Source organism: Triticum urartu, chromosome 2A (genome assembly GCF_056163025.1).
Source record: "Triticum urartu cultivar PI428250 chromosome 2A, HENAU_Tu73, whole genome shotgun sequence".
NCBI lineage: Eukaryota > Viridiplantae > Streptophyta > Magnoliopsida > Poales > Poaceae > Triticum > Triticum urartu.
The window spans coordinates 28,927,378-28,945,914 of NC_141874.1; the positions used below are offsets into that span (position 1 = coordinate 28,927,378).

Consider the following 18,537-nt stretch of genomic DNA (forward strand, 5'->3'; position numbering starts at 1 on the left):
ATAGGTGCTACTGATAATTTACAGTAGCGAGTGGTTACGTAGGGTGCTACTGCTATCTAGAATTCTATATAGCAGTAGCACGTGTCCAACAAAACACGCTACAACTACCGTCACCACATGGTTGCTGATAGGCTAGGAATAGTAGTAGCGCGGTTCGATATCAGGCGCTACTGCTAAGGGAATAGTAGTAGCACGTTTTCAATGTCCCACGCAACTACTAAGCCCATGTTATTATCGTCCTCCCCGCCTGACCTCTCACTCTCCCTCCTCACTCTCCATCTCCACTCTCTCTCTCACCCTCGTCGGCCCGCCCCCACACTGCTCCGGCCGCCCTTCCCCGCGCCCGCCCTCCCCCTCATGGTCCCTCCCTTGCACTATGGCCGCACGCCCCAGCGCCCGCCCTCCTCCACGTGCGGCCTCCCTCCCCCGCGCCTGCCCTCTCCATCCCCTTCTCGGTCCCGGGCTGCCTATCGTGAGTACCTCCTTCTCCTCTCACCCAAAAGCTAGGTACCTCTGAATGTGTTGGATAAATTAGCAAATGCAATATGTTTGATTTTTTTCTACTAATTTTGTTCGTTCATATATATGAGCCCATTTCATCATTAGAGCACTAAATAGGTTTTTTGAGTACAGTAGAATGTAGATATATGTAACCCTAGGTGTGGATGAAATTAGGTATTTTTGGTAATGCTTGGATAGATAGATGGATAGACAGATGGATTAAACTAGGTTTTTTTAGTAATGCTTTGGATAGATAGATGGATGGATGGGTAGCCCTAAAATGAGGATAATGATGTTTTTGTTTATATTTTGTTTTTGCAGAAATCAAGGAGCCCCTACATTATCCCCGCCGTCGTCCCTGTCACTGACCCCCTACGACCTCGAGGTGAGACTAGCCAAATCCCCATGTCGATAATGATGTAGATGTTTAGATAGATGTAGTAGAGTAGTAGATGAGTAGCTGTGACAATGTGATGAAGCTAGTTTTTAATGTTTTCTCAATACAATAGAATGTAGATTATTTGCATGGAGTAGAAAATTTTCAATGTTGGTCTTTCAAATATGATGGAGATTTAGACATGTGATATGTAGTGTTGTGTACTACTAGTGCTTGCCCAAGTAGCCTATGTTTGCAGGGAACACCTCCGAGTGGCCTATGTTTTTCCGGAGTGTTGATTAATTTCCATTGCGGCAAATTTCAGGTGCTCGATATGCCCTTTTAAGAGAGAAGAAGATGGAGAGGGCAGGCACCGCTCAATTTCATGCCAGATTTTTTCGTGAATTTGTGTAACGCCCTCGATGCGGCTATATCTCCCACGTGTCGAGGCACGACTTAGAGGCATAACCGCATTGAAAGCAATGTCGCAAGTCGGGAAATCTTTACACATCCCATGTACATAAATAAGATGAAGGGGAGAAACGTAGTTGGCTTACACTCGCCATGTCACATCAAAGTACATAAATAACATCCATCATACAAATCACTCATGGCCCGACTACGGTGCCAAAATAGAAAAGACCCCCAACATGCAACAAGGCCCTGAATCGAACCCCAACTAGGCACCACTACTGATCGTCGGGAAAGGAAACATAATATCGCTGAGAGTCCTCGTCGAACTCCCACTTGAGCTCGTACTCGTCACCTGGAGCAGAATCACCCGGACCTGCATCTGGAATTATAGTATCTGTGAGCCACAGGGACTCAGCAATCTCACACCCACGCGATCAAGACTATTTAAGCTTATAGGACAGGATAAGGCAAGTATATGTGGAGCTGCAGCAAGCGACTAGCGTATATGGTGGCTAACTTATTCGCAAAGGAGAGCGAGAAGAGGAGGCAAAGCGCGAGCGAGAAACTAGAAGGAACAACCTGCGCAAACATCACTCCAACACCGTGTCCACTTCCCGGACTCCGCCGAGAAGAGGCCATCACGGCAACACACGCAGTTGATTCGTTTTAATTAATTAAGGTTCAAATTATCTACAACCGGACATTAACAAATTCCCATCTGCCCATAACCGCGGGCACGGCTTTCGAAAGTTCAATCCCTGCAGGGGGGTCCCAACTTAGCCCATGACAAGCTCTCACGGTCAACGAAGGAATAGACCTCCTCCCAAGACGTTCCGATCAGACTCGGTATCTCGGTAACTCAAGACAATTCGACAGGTTAAAACAAGACCAGCAACACCGCCCGAATGTGCCGACAAATCCCGATAGGAGCTGCACATATCTCTTTCTCAGGGCACACTCAGATAGGTCAAGCTACGAGTAAAACCAACCCTCAAGTTTCCCCAAGGTGGCCCCGCAGGCTGCCCAGTTCGGACCAACACTCAGAGGAGCACTGGCCCGGGGGGGGGGGGGGGGGGGGGGTAAAATAAGATGACCCTTGAGTCTGCAGAACCCAAGGGAAAGAAAAGGCTAGGTGGCAAATGGTAAAACCAATGTTGGGAATTGCTGGAAAAGCTTTAATCAAGGCGAAATATCAAGGGGTTCCCATTATAACCCAACCGCGTAAGGAACGCAAAATCCGGGAACATAACACCGATATGACGGAAACTAGGGCGGCAAGAGTGGAACAAAACACTAGGCGAGAGGCCGAGCCTTCCACCCTTTACCAAGTATATAGATGCATTAAGATAACATAGCAATATAATGATATCCCAACAAGTAAATAAATGTTCCAACAAGGAACGGCTCCAATCTTCACCTGCAACTAGCAACGCTATAAGAGGGGCTAAGCAAAGCGGTAACATAGCCAATCAACGGTTTGCTAGGACAATGGTGGGTTAGAGGTTCAACATGGCAATTGGGAGGCTGACAAGCAAGTGGTAGGCATCGTAGCATTGGCATAGCAAGAGCGAGCAAACTAGCATAGCAAAGATAGTAGTGATTTCGAGGGTATGATCATCTTGCCTGCACAGTTGTCAAAGCTGACTGGATCCTCACAAGCAAACTCAACGGGCTCCTCGGTAGCGAACTCGTCTCCCGGCTCTACCCAAACAAGACAAACAAGCAACAAGGATACAATCAACCACGTGCAAGACCAAGCAATATGATGAAATGATGATATGCTATGCGGGATGCGATGCGGGATGCAAAATGCAAGATATGACAGGAAATGCATGAACCTGGCCTCAACTTGGAATTCCAAGGGTGCCACTGGATAGAGGGGATGAAATCGCTTGAAAACGATATAAAGATCATTGGAATCGGAGTTACGGTTTGGAAATGGCAAGCGTTTTAAGATATGACACCGGTCTGCGATTTACAGCAAGTAGGCATATAAACGCAACAAAATGAACATGCCACAGCCACCAAACATGAAAACAAAATACATGGCAGTGATGTACACAAGATGGTTAACAAAACACTAGCACTGAGCCATAGGCAAATTCATCCGTTAAGAGGTTCAAACAAGCATCGCAAAAATGAATATGCAAAACAGATTCCAGACTTAGTGAAATTAACACTAGCCTGAAATTTCAGATCACGAAGCCCTCTTCGGAGCAGAAAAACAATATGATAAATGACCTGAACATGACAAGTAAGAACATGGAATGGAGCTACTCAACAAGCTTAACAAAACACCCAAAGTGACCTGGGGTCAAAAGGGTTCACAAAATACTCTACCGAGCTCACGAACATAGCTCGAACACAATCAGTTTTCAGACTTAGTGAAAACTGAGACATGCAGAAATTTAACTCACGAAGGCATGTAAACGAGCTCGATGCACTCACCATGGTGCAAGTCATAGCAAGGCAAGCATATAACCAGCAAGAAGGCACAATATGGTAGCTACACATGGCAAGAACAAAGGCATAGCATGCATGGAACACTAACGGTAGCATCGGCAAAATCGCAAACAAGTTGACGATCTGCCCAGATTAACAACGAAGCAAAAGTTGAGCTCGATTGAGTCAACCTAGAGCACTCCACATATGCAAACAAAGATATGGATGGATAGAGCATATCATAAATATCGAAACTCCCTTACTGATCATCCTCAAAAGAGGCACGGATCACTAGGAAACAAGCTGGACATATAGCATCATGAACTAAAATATCCCAGACTTAGTGAAAATCACTAAGTCCCTGAAATCAGCAATCTCAGGTACCTCTCTTCGCAAGCTTGCACAAGACAACACACACATCCTAAAAATGCATGGGTGGCACCTCTGGAAAGAAGAGAAAATGCTTAAAAATTCATCCCAAAGGGGCACAGGCATATCATGCACGGATTAAACATGGCAAAAATGACAAAAGTGCATGACGAACTAACGGATCTGCAATTTAACTCACGAAGCCTCCTTCTAACAGCATTTTGGGCATCAAGATGAACTCAAATGCAAATGATGCAATGGAATGAAATGATGTACATGTCGAGACGAAGATTTTGATATATTATACGCCCAAAACGGAGCTACGGTTGCGGAGATACAAGCAGTCAAAGTAGGCATAAAAAATTCAAGAGGGGGAAGGGAAAGTCAACCCTAGGGTTTCGAATTCCAGATCTGGGATCTCGCGGCACTGTAGCAGTACTGTAGCTGGCGCGAGCGACGAGGTTCGCCGGGATCCCGCCGGAGCAGGAGAGGAAGAGGAGGCCAGGGCGCGGTCGCCGGCGGGGAGGCGCGGACGGCGGCGGCGGGGAGGCGCGGTGCAGCGGCGGGGTCGGCCGGCGTCGGGGACGCCACGAAACGGCGCGGCGGGGCGCTGCCGGACCGGGGAGGCGAGCGGCGGCGGGGAGGCGGCCCGCGGCGGCGCCGGTCACCGGCGTCGGGGAAGGAGGCGGCGCAGGCGTCGGGGTCGGGCGCGGGGAGCGGCGGCGCGGAGATGGGCCGCGGGGGCCGGCCTCGTGCTCCCGGGCCTCGGCGGCGGCGATGTGGGCCTCGCCCACGTGGCGGCGCGGGATTCGCTGTGGCGGCGGGGCGGACGGCGTCCGGTCCGATCTGGACAGGTCCGTCGGCGGGGGGGTTTGATCTGTTTTTTTTAGGAGGAGGACGGGGAGGAAGACGAGATCCGAAATGGGGGGTGTATATATAGGCATAGAGGGAGCTAGGAGAGTCCAAATGAGGTGCGGTTTTCGCCCACGCGATCGTGATCGAACGCTCTAGGACATGGAGCAGAGTTTGGTGGGTTTTGGGACAAATTTGGGGGGTGTTGGGCTGCAACACACACGAGGCCTTTTCGGTCCCTCGGTTAACCGTTGGAGTATCAAGCGAAGTCCAAATGATACGAAACTTGACAGGCGGTCTACCGGTAGTAAACCAAGGCCGCATGGCAAGTCTCGGTCCAATCCGAAATTTTTTAATCCCCAAACGAAAGAACGCTAAAAAAGGCCACCGGAGGAGAACGAAGCGCCGGAATGCAAAACGGACAACGGGGAAAATGCTCGAATGCATGAGATGAATATGTATGCAAATGCAATGCACGAGATGACATGATAAGAGATGCACGAAAAAGAAAGACAACACACGGAGACAAAGACCCGAACCCGAGAAATAAATATAACTTAACGCCGGAAACGGCAAGAGTTGGACACAAATAGGGAAAGTTACATCTGGGGTGTTACAATTTGGCATGACTTGTGCTAGATTATGTAGGAAATATGGAGCGGCCCGGATTTTCTAGAAAGATAATTAAACGACATTTCAGGTTGACTTTAATTCTGTCGGGGCTCCATACATGGCAGTAAAAAATTAGTGAGGAGAGTCTCCACCATATATGAGAGAAGAAGAATACCTACTGTTGTCGTGAGGGAATCTTCTTCTTCATTTGAAGGTGCTAGACATTTTGGTGTAATGCACTTTCAAATGAAAGTAGGAGCTTCCATCATCGACGGTCACAAATGTCAAAGAGGAAGAATCCCGACTGTTGTCGTGTGGGTCGCTTCTCCTTCGTTCCTGTGTGCTACACATTTTGGTGTAATGAACTCCAGAATGAAGGGAGGAGAGACCATCACCAAGGTCGAATATATACACCACATGAGCTGAGATTTTTCAAGAAAAGACTCGACAGACCGATAGTCAACCTGTGATGAATAATTGTTGGGGAACACTGCATGGAAAACAAAAAAATTCTACGCACACGCAAGATCTATCCATGGAGATGCATATCTACGAAAGGGAAGAGTATGTCTACGTACCCTCACAGACCATAAAGCGGAAGCGTTTATCAACACGGTTGTTGTAATCGAACACCTTCGTGATCCAACCGATCAAGTACCGAACGTACGGCACCTCCGCGTTCAGCACACGTTCAACTCGATGACGTCCTCGTCTTCTTGATCCAGCAAGACGAGCGAAGTAGTAGATGAGTTCCGGTAGCACGACGGCATGATGACGGTGATGGTGAAGTGCTACCGCTTGAGCTTGCGTTGGTTTGTCGCTCAACCGACGTTATCATGCTCTAGCCAACTAGTTTTGTCGCTCAGCGCCAAATAATAGCGTTTTCGTATAAAACACCCTCTGAAATCTACGAACGAAAAGTAAATGGTCCAGCCCATCTAGCTCCTCCCCTTTTGTCAGTTTTGTGAACCTTCTAGAAACTTTTGGCTATGTTTTTCTATTCTAATTTATTTTTCTCATCGGTTTCTTATTGAACTTCTTCTTTAGTTTTTTTCACTCTTCTCTTTTTTCTTTACCATTTCTTTTCCTATTTTATTTTTCATTTTAAAATTTTCAACATATTTACAAATTGAAGAATTTTCAGAAATCATGAACCTTTCGAAATCCATGAACATATTAACAATTTTTTAAAATTAATGAACATTTTCGAAATCACGATTTGTTTCAAACTTTATGGAGTTTTTCAAATCCGTATACATTTTTTAAAATGCACACACTTTTCCCATATTCGTGAACAGAGTTTCAAATGTGTGAATATTCTTTTCATATTCATGATGTTTTTAAAAATCCACCAACTTTTTAAGTCTGCAAACATTTTTCAAATCCATGCATATTATGAAGTTCATGAAAAAAAAACTTCACTTCTTTTCAAATTCATGAACTTTTTAAATTAATAAAATGTTTTCCTATTCATGTTTTTTAAATACTCGTGATCATTGTTTAAAAAATTAAGCATTTTTAAGCACTTGAACATTTTTACAATTCATCATTTCCTTGTTTCATGAAGTTTCTTAAAAAAATCAATGGGTTGTTATTTTGCTAAACTAGCAGCACGACACAGCGGAAAAATCTAAGGAGTGACCGAGCCGTGCTGAGGGAGCAAACAAGGAGGGGAGTGCAAAAAAAAAGAGAGAGAGAACTACGCCATCGTCGGCCCATACAAGGCTCGTCACTCGCTATAGCTGAAAACTGGCCCTTAAAACTCAAGGGCCAGTTTAAGAGCCACTTTTCTGCTATAGCGCCTCACTTGTGAATGATGTGCTTGCCTCAGGCGTCCCCCCTAAACGGATCGTTCCAGTGCAGAAGTACCGCGGCTCTCCAATGTTTTATTTTAATATTTGTTTTATTACATTTTGTTAAATTTCTAAAGTGCAAAAATATTTTATTTAAATTATCAAAAATTTCATCCCAGGTTAAAATATTTGTAAAATGTAAAAACAATTAGTGTAATTTAAAAATGTACACGTGTCCCAAAAAATGAGTATTACTTTTAAGAAAAAATGTTTTGTACCATTCAGAAAAATGAGTGTATTAATTTTTTAAATGTTCGCATAATTCAAATTTTTATATTAATAAAACACTTTCCTTAAATTTAGAAAAAAATATCGCAGGATCCAATGTTTATACAATGTAAAAAGACCACGCATTTCAGGAATATATTCGTGGTAAAAAGAGTACAATATTTAAAAAATGTGACATTAAAATAACATCAACATATTTGATAAAGGTTTAACATGTATTCCGAAAGAGTTGAAACACATATTTTTGAAAAATGTACATCATGTATGAAAAATGTTCAATGTGTATCAAATATGTTGCTCATCTATACGAAAAATGTAAATATGCATTAAAAATGTTAGACATGTTATCAAAAAATAAAAATAAACACCAAAAGGAAGCCTGTGAAAACCGAAGAAAGAAACATGCAAACCAAATAAACAAGAAAAAGAAACAATTAAGTTGATCAAGAAAAAAGGAAAAAACCTACATCAGTAGCAAGGCTACTACAATGCTGGATAACTGGTCAGAAAAGAAAAACTGATGATTGCCAAGAAAAGAAAAACTGATGAAAACAGGTGATAACTGGTCAGAAAAGAAAACTTGTGCCAGGGCAAGGCTAGCATAGCACTGGTATTAGGCGAGAAATAGCCCTGGCGGGACCTCTCTCCATCCTCTGACTTGGTTCTCGTCGCTTAAAGGACAACTAGGCTTTTCTCGACAAAGGGTGATTTTTATTACTTAAAATAAAGCATTAAGAAGATACAAATACAGTGAGCACACACCCGGTCTCTGTATAGTTAAGATGCACACAACCAACACCAACGCACGCACACAAAATACATCGGCAAATAGCAAAGTCATATAAGACCAAAGTCATGCCTAAGCGAGAGAACAAAAAAAAAACCTGTCCTGAAGTGATTAAAATTGCGATCAACAAGCTACAACAATGACCATATCTGTACCAACCATCTCATGCATCACAAGGAAAACGAGATTTTTTAACAGCAACGCCTTCAGGAAGGGAGCGACACTCGAGTGCCACCGTCACTAGAACCAACCACCAAAGGTCAGAGTCTAGGTTCTCACCCTAAAGAAACAATCCGAGCAATGCCTTCAACAAGGTAACGACGCCAAAACATCGTCACTGCCAGGTATATCCGTCATTGGCCAGACCTAGGTTTTCACCCCGGAACTCGAGACCGGGTACTCAAAAAAGAACCACCATCGGAGTCAAGCATGTGTTGTCGCCACCACTTTCCAGGATCCTAACAGCGGCATGTGCTTAAAGCAATAGTTGCCGCTACACAACCAAACCCTCTGCATCAAGCCACCGTTCATAGATTGCATATCACCGTCGAACCAGCCACCGGATCTTGGAGAGTATCACTCTCGCAAAGACCTTTCAGTGGACATCGTAATCTGCCGTTAGGCGGCCACCACGCCGGAGTATCCATCCTGGTCACCACGCGGTCACCACGCGGCCACCACGCCGGAGTATTCATCCTGGTCACCACCTACTGCTACCTCGCCGGCCGTGAACACCATCATGCAAATCCGGCCAAGCCTGCAACTGCAGTCCGGAGCCATATGTACCGGTCGTGTCGTGATCCGTGCCGGAAGCCTTGCGGAAGTGCAACGGAGAATCCCGATCCATCTAAGGACGTTGGGGTCTCGCGCCGCCACACCCATGGGCAGACGCGGGCAAGACGAACCACGCGGGCGAATCACTGCAGTAGGCGTCCGACATGCGACAGCAATAGATCTAAGACCAGCCGATCGCATCTCTTGTAGACGCTACCACAACGAAGGATCTTGAAACAATCAACTTCCAGGACAGCCAGCAAGGAGGCAAGCTAGCCATGCGCCAGCGACACAGAGCCGTGCCACCCAGCCACTACGAGCCACCACGCTGCCGGACGCCGAGCCCTTGCCATCAACCGACAGGCCGTGTCGACGCGCGCCGCCACGAAGCTGCTGCCCTGCAGCACGGGAGCCGCTGCGAGGAGACGCCCCACCGCCGCCGCTGGCCGTGCGGGCTTCGCCCGACGGTGTCCTCCAGCGGCGGCGCGACAGGAAGAGTTGGTAGATCGGGTGGCGCCGCCTCGAGAAGGACGTGCACCCGAGTCGTCCTGGGCTGGGCGACGGGGGGCCAAAATGGAGCAACCGAGCTAGTATTTGTATAATGATGTGTATCAGAACAACTAGGCTTACTAATTAAGCTTTATTATTGCTAGAATTAGCTAAAAAGGAGACGCAGCTGAGAAAAATGTTTCCTTCATCTTTCTTCTTTGTCGTGTCTCATCCTGAACTAAGGTTGTACGTGTGTGATGTGACCTCTCACTGCGCCGAGATTGAGAGGGCGTTCCTGCTGATAGAGCGCCGCCCGCTGCATGCCCGACTGAACATATCTCCTCGTCGCATTCATACGGCCAGAGACGGCCTGTCGTCTTACATTAAACCCGCGCGTGTGCTCAGAAACCTACTCCGACACACGTCCGCTCCGTCATTAAACACAACACTGGTTGGCTACGGTTGCCCCCCCCCCCCCCCCCCCCCCCTCTATTTAAATGATGCCAGACGCTGGGCAAAATTCGCGCCACACTCCGCTCCCATCTTCTCCTTGCACACTATTTTATCCACAATCTCCATGGCATCCGGCTAGCAGAAAGACAAGTTCTCCGACATAAAAGCCGTCTGGGTGGCCTGTCGAACCCGCCGGGTATGAGCAAGGAAACTCTCTGCTCCACCTCCCTCGACGCTCCAAGCAGCTGCAGCCAGCTCACGAGGCAAAAGCTCCAATCCGGCGCGTCATTCAGTAACTCGCCGCTCCAAGCCTGCTCGTCAAGAAGTAGCGAGTTGCTCCAGGCTGGCACGCGGGGAACCAAGGTGGCACATGCGTCATGGCTGCCATGGACGACACCATGTTGCACCACACCTCCGGTGCCTGCAACCATGCCATCCACCATTAATATTTGCGTGACCGTGCCCTATCGACAGAGAAAGAATCCAGCTTCGCGGAGATCGACGAGGCGGCGTCCCGCACGTTCGTGCCCGCCTCCATCATTGAGGAGAAGTATAACATGGGAGGCTGCTGCCGCTTGGGTCCCATGAAGGCCACCGCCGAGGCGACACCGGTGTACACAGTTGGTGTCTTGCCCAATGGCAAGCCACCGTCGTCCCCTTCCCCTCCGGCTGAAGCACATCCCGATTGTTTCACTCCGATGAGCAGCGCTGTCGAATATGGGGAAGCGGGCCGCCCTTTTTGCTGAAGCTTATACCTCCGTGGCTCATGGCAATCGGATCAGTGGGATGCCGGAGAAGGGGAAGATAATGGAGATCCGCCGTGGCCGGTCAAGGTTATCCGTGTTGCGGGAATGTATATCCGCCGGCACTGCCCATAGACTGGTGTAGTTTTTAGTTACAAAATGTCCAGAATTTAATGAATTTTGTCCAGCTTATATGAAATATGTCGTGTTTGCATGAATTTCATCTGGTTACTTCTTATAGTGGTTGAAATGTATGCGGGCAACATTGAATGGCTGGTTCCCGCGTCAATGCTGGTTTACCCTGTCCGGGGACAGATGCCGGAGCAAAATTTTGGGTCAGCATTGGAGATGCCCTTAGTAGGGTATACTAGTGCAACTATTACATTAGTTAAATTGCTAGTTGCCAGAACTGTGTTTGTGAATATTCTCTACTTCTAGGTCTTGATTACAAATGTGCTTATAAATTAGTTGCAACTTTTGATTGGTATTTATGTAACTACCGAGAATGATGAAGCACAAAAGGCTTTTGAGTACCGAAGGCTGCAGCTCTTTCTAGTTAACAACTTTTGATGTGACAGTTGACGATGCTCTCAAGAAGCAAACCTAAGGGTGTGAACTGTAAAGTCAATGGCGCATGTACCAGCACATGTGCAGTAGTATAGAGATTGGAGATTTGTTTTTCATACCATTTGCCGATGAAAACCCCGACAATAAGCATGTGCATACATGTGACGCAAATGCGTAGAAGAGATATACTTCATATTTTATGCCAGCCAGTGCTCTCTTCTTCATAGTTGATAATTAAGCCCAATGTGCTGCTAGCCTCGGAAGTAGAAACAGATCCAGATCTTGAAATGGTCAACTGAAGCGGCACGCTGGATGGCAGCATAGCACAGTGACTTTTTTTTTCTTGACTATGTAAGGAAGGAGCCAGCATTGCATTTCTCAGTCTGTAGCTAACAAAGACAAACAGAGTGAAAACCAGAGTAAGCTGGGCAACAATGGCTGGCGTTCTGGTGAGCACATCCACAGGAGCAATGGGTGCCGTCCTGGCAAAGTTAGCTGCTATGCTGGGGGACGAATACAAGCTGCTCAAAGGTGTCCGTGGTGACATCAAGTTCCTCAAGAAAGAGCTCGAGGCCATGTATGCCTTCCTCCTTGTCATGTCAGACGTGGAGCAGCCCGACGAGCAGTCCAAGATCCGTGTGAAGGCAGTGAGAGACCTGTCCTTCGAGATTGAGGACAGCATCGACAAGTTCATGCTGCTCGTCGAACCTGCGTCCAGTTGTACAGGTAATAGCTTCAAGGAGCTTATTAGCAAGTGCAAGGGAAAATTAACAGATATCAAGATTCACTATGAGATTGCAAAGGAGCTCAAACACATCAAGGGCCAAGTCAAGGAAGTGAGTGAGAGATATGCAAGGTATGAAATGGCAGATTCTGTATTAAATATTTCTTACTATGACATCTTGTTTAAATATTTCTTAGTATGTCATCTTGTTTAATATATGATAATACATTATAATGCTTGGTAATTATTTTTGCGGGGATAATGCTTGGTAATTAAAGGTACACTATCTATGGTTCCTCCTCCAAACCTAGCAATGTAAAAGTTGACCCTCGAGTTCTGGCGTTTTTCAAAGATGCTTCTGAGCTTGTTGGAATAGACGGCCCAAGAGATGAGCTTGTGAGGTACCTGAGCGAGGAGAGTGAATCAGCAAATCAGCTAAAAAGTGTCTCTCTTGTTGGATATGGGGGTCTAGGCAAGACAACTCTTGCTAACCAAGCCTATCACAAGCTCGGAGGAAGCTTTGAATGTCGGGCTTTTGTGTCGATTTCACAAAATCCTGACATGAACAAGATTTTGAGTTCTATCTTATCTCAAATCAGCAATGGACAGACTGATAATTGGTTATTAGGGGATCAACAAACCATAATCAGCCATATCAGAGAATTCCTGGAAAACAAAAGGTATGTAATTATCATATAGTACTAGGATATTTATAACTTTGTTTGTATTATTTCACGAAACACTGTTCTCGGTATACTTGAAAAAATGGGTACACTTGTTATCTACAATTAATAATTGTGTAACCTTTTGATATTAAATTGCAATTTTACTTGTAGATCCCGTAGTAGCCTCCTAAATAGATAATAGCTTTAATATGACCACATTCTTCAACATATGTAAATTTGACCGATATATACCCCATCCGGCGGGTGGGCTGTTCTGGTCGGGATGGAGACGACGGTGACTGCAGATCCAACTCCTTGATTGGATCTGTCGCGGGGAGGCCTTCCGCCGACCGGCGGCGCGTGGAGGGGCCGGTGAGGAGATGCCGGATCTCTTCAGGAGTACCGACGGCGACGTACGTCTTCGGGGCGAGGTTCCGCTCGGTTCCAGCCAGCCGTGAGGTCGGGAAGACGTGGCTTCCGGTGAAAATCGCGCCTGACTGCGATCTTGGCGGACGGTGGCGGCATCTCGGGCGTCGTTCCCTTCTGGAGACATCGTCGTTGCGGGTCACGTCAACCTGATCGGGAAGTTCCGGGGGGAACCCTAGATCTGGGTCTACCGGATCGGACGATGACGGTGTTTCGGTGTCGTTCTCCCTCCTGGGGCATCGTTTTTGAGCAAGTGCTGGTTGGAGGGGACAAGAGGAGGAGCGGTGTTTCATCTTGTCCATTGATGACGGCGGATCTCGGCGGCGTGGCGCAGTGGAGACTCGGCGCCCGATGAGCGGAGATGGACTCGCGCAGGAGGGTGACACTGTCTGGCGTCGTGGTGGCGTCGGCGACACCTAGACCGGGCAAGGTAGATGCAGCTGTACAGCTCTAAAGATGAATTGGTGGCAGATGGCTGCGGCGGCCTCATACCCGGCAGGCGTCCTGGTTGAGGAGCACGTCGGACTGGTGGGTGCCCATACCCGGCAGGCGTCCTGGTTGGGACCTCAGGTCTTAGATGTTAGGTTTGGCCGCGAGGTCTGTTTGGTATTAATCCCAGACTATCAGCATCCCTTCATCAATTAGATAGGAGTAGCGACAGTTTTGTTGCTTAGACGGTGGCTTCAGTCTTACTGTTGTATGACTTTGTAAGGTCTTATGTGAATAATTAATAAAGCGGCTTCATGCATCGTCCAGATGCAGAGGCCGGGGGTCCTCCTCCATTTTAAAAAAAATATATTTTAATATATTGGTAAAAACATTATTATAGTATTAAATGTTTTTCTTTATGATTATAATAATACTATTTTCATCTCACCAATTTTAATATTTTAAAATATATTATGCGTTAAAAAAGTTGGAGAAGTTTGACAGCATGCATATATGATCTCATCTATTTACAGAATGGGCCTATATAAATTATGTTCATATTCTCTGTTTTTTGAACATTTCTACCTCATCTTAACTTGGAAATGTTTCCTATTCACAACAAATGTCAACTATCAATGATACGCACCGTAACTTATTGTATGCCAAAGTATTGTTCCACACTTTTCACATTGTATAAATTAACTGTCACAAGTTTGCCAACTCAGTACAAGAAAGAAGAATGAAAAGAAGCTCACCACAACTACATGAAAGAAGAAGAAAAAGAAAGCACACCACACCTCCTGTTTGAACAACGTAGATCCAAATAAAACATGAATAAACGAACCTATCCTCTCTGTCAGAACCTTGTCAAACGGAACTATCTGCAGCATGAATACACTGTTGTCTGTGATATTCTTGTTTTGATTATGTTTGTGATATTTTAGATCTTAATACCTTTGAGATAAGGCTTCTTTATGTGCTAGAAACCTAGGACCGGTTTTTGTAGCATGCAACGTTTATCACAAAGCCACTCAAAAGTCGCAACTTATTTAGAAATATTGCATATGTTATATGCATTAAGCAATGTACAAGTTAAAGGCAATGCATCTTTTCTAGTTCTGACTACAAACGAGCAAGAAAACATTTATCTCTCGTACAAAAGAGGAGGGATCTATACTAGTATTGACCGACGTACACTTGCCAAGCACACAGTCTTGTACAAAATCACTGCAGATATGCTATGAACACTGCTTCAATAACGTCAACTGTATGACTTTTGAAAACTATAATGCAGGTACTTTATAGTGATGGATGATATATGGGACGTACCGACATGGAAAATTTTGGAATGTGCATTATCCAAGAACAAATGTGGTAGTAGAATAATGACCACAACACGTGTTAATGATGTAGCTAGAGCATGCTGCTCTTCTGTTCGTGGTCTTATCTATAGAATGAAACCACTCAATGAAGATGACTCAAAGAAGTTATTTTACAAGAGAATATTTGGTTCTGAAGAGGACTGCCCTTTTGACTTGAAAGAAGCATCGGCAGATATTTTGAAAAAATGCGGTGGTTTGCCATTGGCCATCAATTCTATATCTAGTTTGTTGGCCACCAGGCAAACTAAAGAAGGGTGGGATCAGGTGCGATGTTCTATTCAATTTGCAAAAGACAAAAGTTCTGAAATAGAGGCAATGAATTATATTTTATCTCTGAGCTACTTCGACCTTCCTCACTATTTAAGGAGTTGCTTGTTGTACTTAACTCTGTTTCCTGAAGATTACGAGGTCAAAAGGGAGCGCTTAGTGCACAGATGGATTTCAGAGGGTCTTATTTGCAGGGAAGATGGGGAAGATATTGTCGAGTTAGGAGATCGATATTTTCATGAGCTTGTTAATAGAAGTTTAATACAGCCAGTTCAAATAGGATATGATGGAAAGGCAAGTTATTGTCGAGTCCACGATATTATCCTTGATTTCCTAATTTCCAAGTCTGCTGATGAGGGCTTTTGTACCTTGTTAGGCAATCATTCCAATCTCACACATTTTTCAGATAGAAAAGTTCGTCGGCTCTCCCTAATGGGAGATGGTGAACAAGGAAATGGGATTAAACCAAATAAGTTGGATTTATCACATCTTCGATCACTTAGTACTTTTGGGTATGGTTTTGGCAAGCAAGTACCTTTCTTTCTGAAATCAAATGCACTCCGTGTGTTGGACTTGGAAGGGTGCCGTGGATTGAAAGACCATCATCTGAAAAATATTGGAAGATTCTCTCAGCTGAGGTACTTGAACATCTATGATACAGGAATATCTGAGCTACCAGGGCAAATAGGAGATTTGCAGTACCTAGAGACACTAAATGCATTTAGTGATTCTCTCGATGAGCTGCCCGAAACTATTAATCGGCTTCAACGATTGATGCATCTATCTGTTTCACGTTTCACTAGATTGCCAGATGGGATAGGAAACATGAAGAACTTGCGAGCACTTTGGAACGTAAACATCCTGAAGCAATCACTGAACTTTGTGCACGGGCTTAGTGAACTGACAAAGCTGAGAACACTTACGATTAATTGGGATGCTGATGAGATAGAAGGCCGCAAATTATTTGGTTACAAGGAAAGCCTAGTGTCCTCCCTCTGTAAACTGGATGCATGCAACCTCCGTACCCTATGTATCTATTTAGATTTAGGAGAAAAGGATGGGCACCTAGGAGACAATCCTTTCATTCCTTCTCTAAATAGCATTCAAGATATTCATCTCTACGGTGGAGAGATATGTTGGATGACAAAATGGCTGGTCTCACTTGTCAACCTACAGAAGTTAACTATCTATGTTGCCGTGATAGAGCAGCAGGATCTTCAAATGATTGGAGATATACCTACTCTGGTTGAATTCAATCTGGATGTGTGTGGAACCTGCGTCGTCACTGACAGAGGATTTCAACAGTTGCAGAAGTTTGTGATCAAATGCAATGATCTGATGTTTGAATCCAGGGCTATGCCGAAGCTCGTGGAGTTTTGCCTCTCTATCCGTTCAATAAAGTTCAACTCTGCTGATAGCGGTGCTGGTGGTTTCGACTTTGGCATTTGTCACCTATCTTCACTTGATACCGTCCATGTCACCATAGATTGCCGTGGTGTGAGAGCTGCAGCTGTGGAGGCTACTGAGGGTGCTATCAGGAGCATGTCTCGGATACACCCCAACCATCCAACACTAGAGATCACAAGGAAATATCCAAACCAGATGTTATAAGATGAGTGAAAAAATTTGCGGTACTTGAGGTACAATTTTCTCACCTAGAAAATATACCTACTGGAAAGATTGTATTTTCATCTTGCACCAGCTCACATGTTGATATATATGTTTTGAATCAATTATTATCTGGTAATTTAAAGAGCACAATCAGTTGCTGGCCAATCATTTATCATGATCATGCGATCTTTTTCGACAAATATTTTCTCATTTATTCGATCCAAATCAGAAATGTTAATTATCCAGTTTTTTTTCATTCGTCATTCTTATGTTATATGTGTAAAGTAATCTATTGTCTTGCTTGAAACTTCCCTCATGCATTGTTTGATCATGTCAGGAATACCCAAGCCAGAAAGCAAATCAGAATGCGTACATACCGTCCAGGTAAATATCCCTTCCAGTTAGTGTTGCGCAAATTTGGTGAATCATGAGTTGACACCATCCTGATATCACTTCTGCAGGTTGGGAGCTGCAACGTCTTTTTGAACACGTGTTGGCAAAGAATTGGTAAGCGTCCACGACAAGGAGACATTGCCTGAACTGTTGGAGGAAGTATACATGGAAGAGAATGTCAGGAACTCAAGCAAATTGGAATCGAGATCATGTTGTAATGATTTTCACTGCATATTCCTATGCTAGTGTAATATATATGTTTCGACTGGAAATATCTCTGTTACTCCTACTCCTAAGAATGAATTAATGCTCATGAACAGGCACAATTGGCACTTGCTGTCAGGTGCTAAGAGCATGATATTACGGTTGGTACCTTTTTTTTTGTTAAATACTGAATGTATCATGTACTGTAGTACCCTTTCCTTCAGGAAATTTAATTGAGGCGTGTTCACATTTTTGAAGATTTATCTTTCACAAACAATCAGTTGAACAATATGTAGCTTATGTAGTAAGCAATTTGTAAGGTCGGACAGTCTGTTCAGATACGAACCCAATTGTAGCAATTTGGTATCATCTAATCTATATATTTCTGAAGCGCCACGGTACCATATTTGTATCACATGATCTAGATATGGTGAACTAATTGTTGATCAAAATAAACATTGAAATGTAGGCGCTTTACATTCAAGGAGTACTTACAAACAAAACTACAGAAAACATTATCATTTCACTGGAGAGAATTGGTTAGTGCAACTACTTACTCTTTAAAAATCTCAGCATATGACAAAGCGCCAGGACAGTTCCTTGCTGGTGGGTACTTTCCGAGGGACAAACTTCCCAGTGAGTTCAATCTATAGCCACAGAAAAGAAGTGGTGTGGTTAATTAATCATTAGTGTCTACGGTTAGATGAAATCACTGGACAGATGTGAATGTTACTGCTGTATCGCTGTTGGCAATACCTCAGTGGACAGATCAACCAACTGCAACAAAAGTGTTCACAGAGAATCGGTTTGTGAAAATATTTTTATCCAACTTTTACTTGAGCAAGACAGCAAACAGGCTGCGGGCACGAGCAAGGTGATGGTTGGCTGAAGTTCATCGAACAAGTCGACGAAGACGTCGGCGGCGGAGTATCTCGAAAAGATGTCGGTGGCGTCCTCCAACCTTCGAGCTGCTCCA

At 44.9% G+C, this 18,537-nt stretch overlaps 1 protein-coding gene across 1 annotated transcript; it reads left to right on the plus strand.

Moving 5' to 3' along the window:
* The first annotated feature begins 11,864 nt into the window (after positions 1–11,864).
* On the plus strand, positions 11,865–16,964 carry LOC147983152 (disease resistance protein Pik-2-like). Its single transcript, XM_087539455.1, has 3 exons — positions 11,865–12,316; positions 12,463–12,864; positions 14,999–16,964. The coding sequence occupies exons 1-3, from the start codon at positions 11,895–11,897 to the stop codon at positions 16,962–16,964; spliced, it is 2,790 nt and encodes a 929-aa protein (XP_087395581.1). The 5' UTR covers positions 11,865–11,894.
* The last annotated feature ends 1,573 nt before the right edge of the window (positions 16,965–18,537 follow it).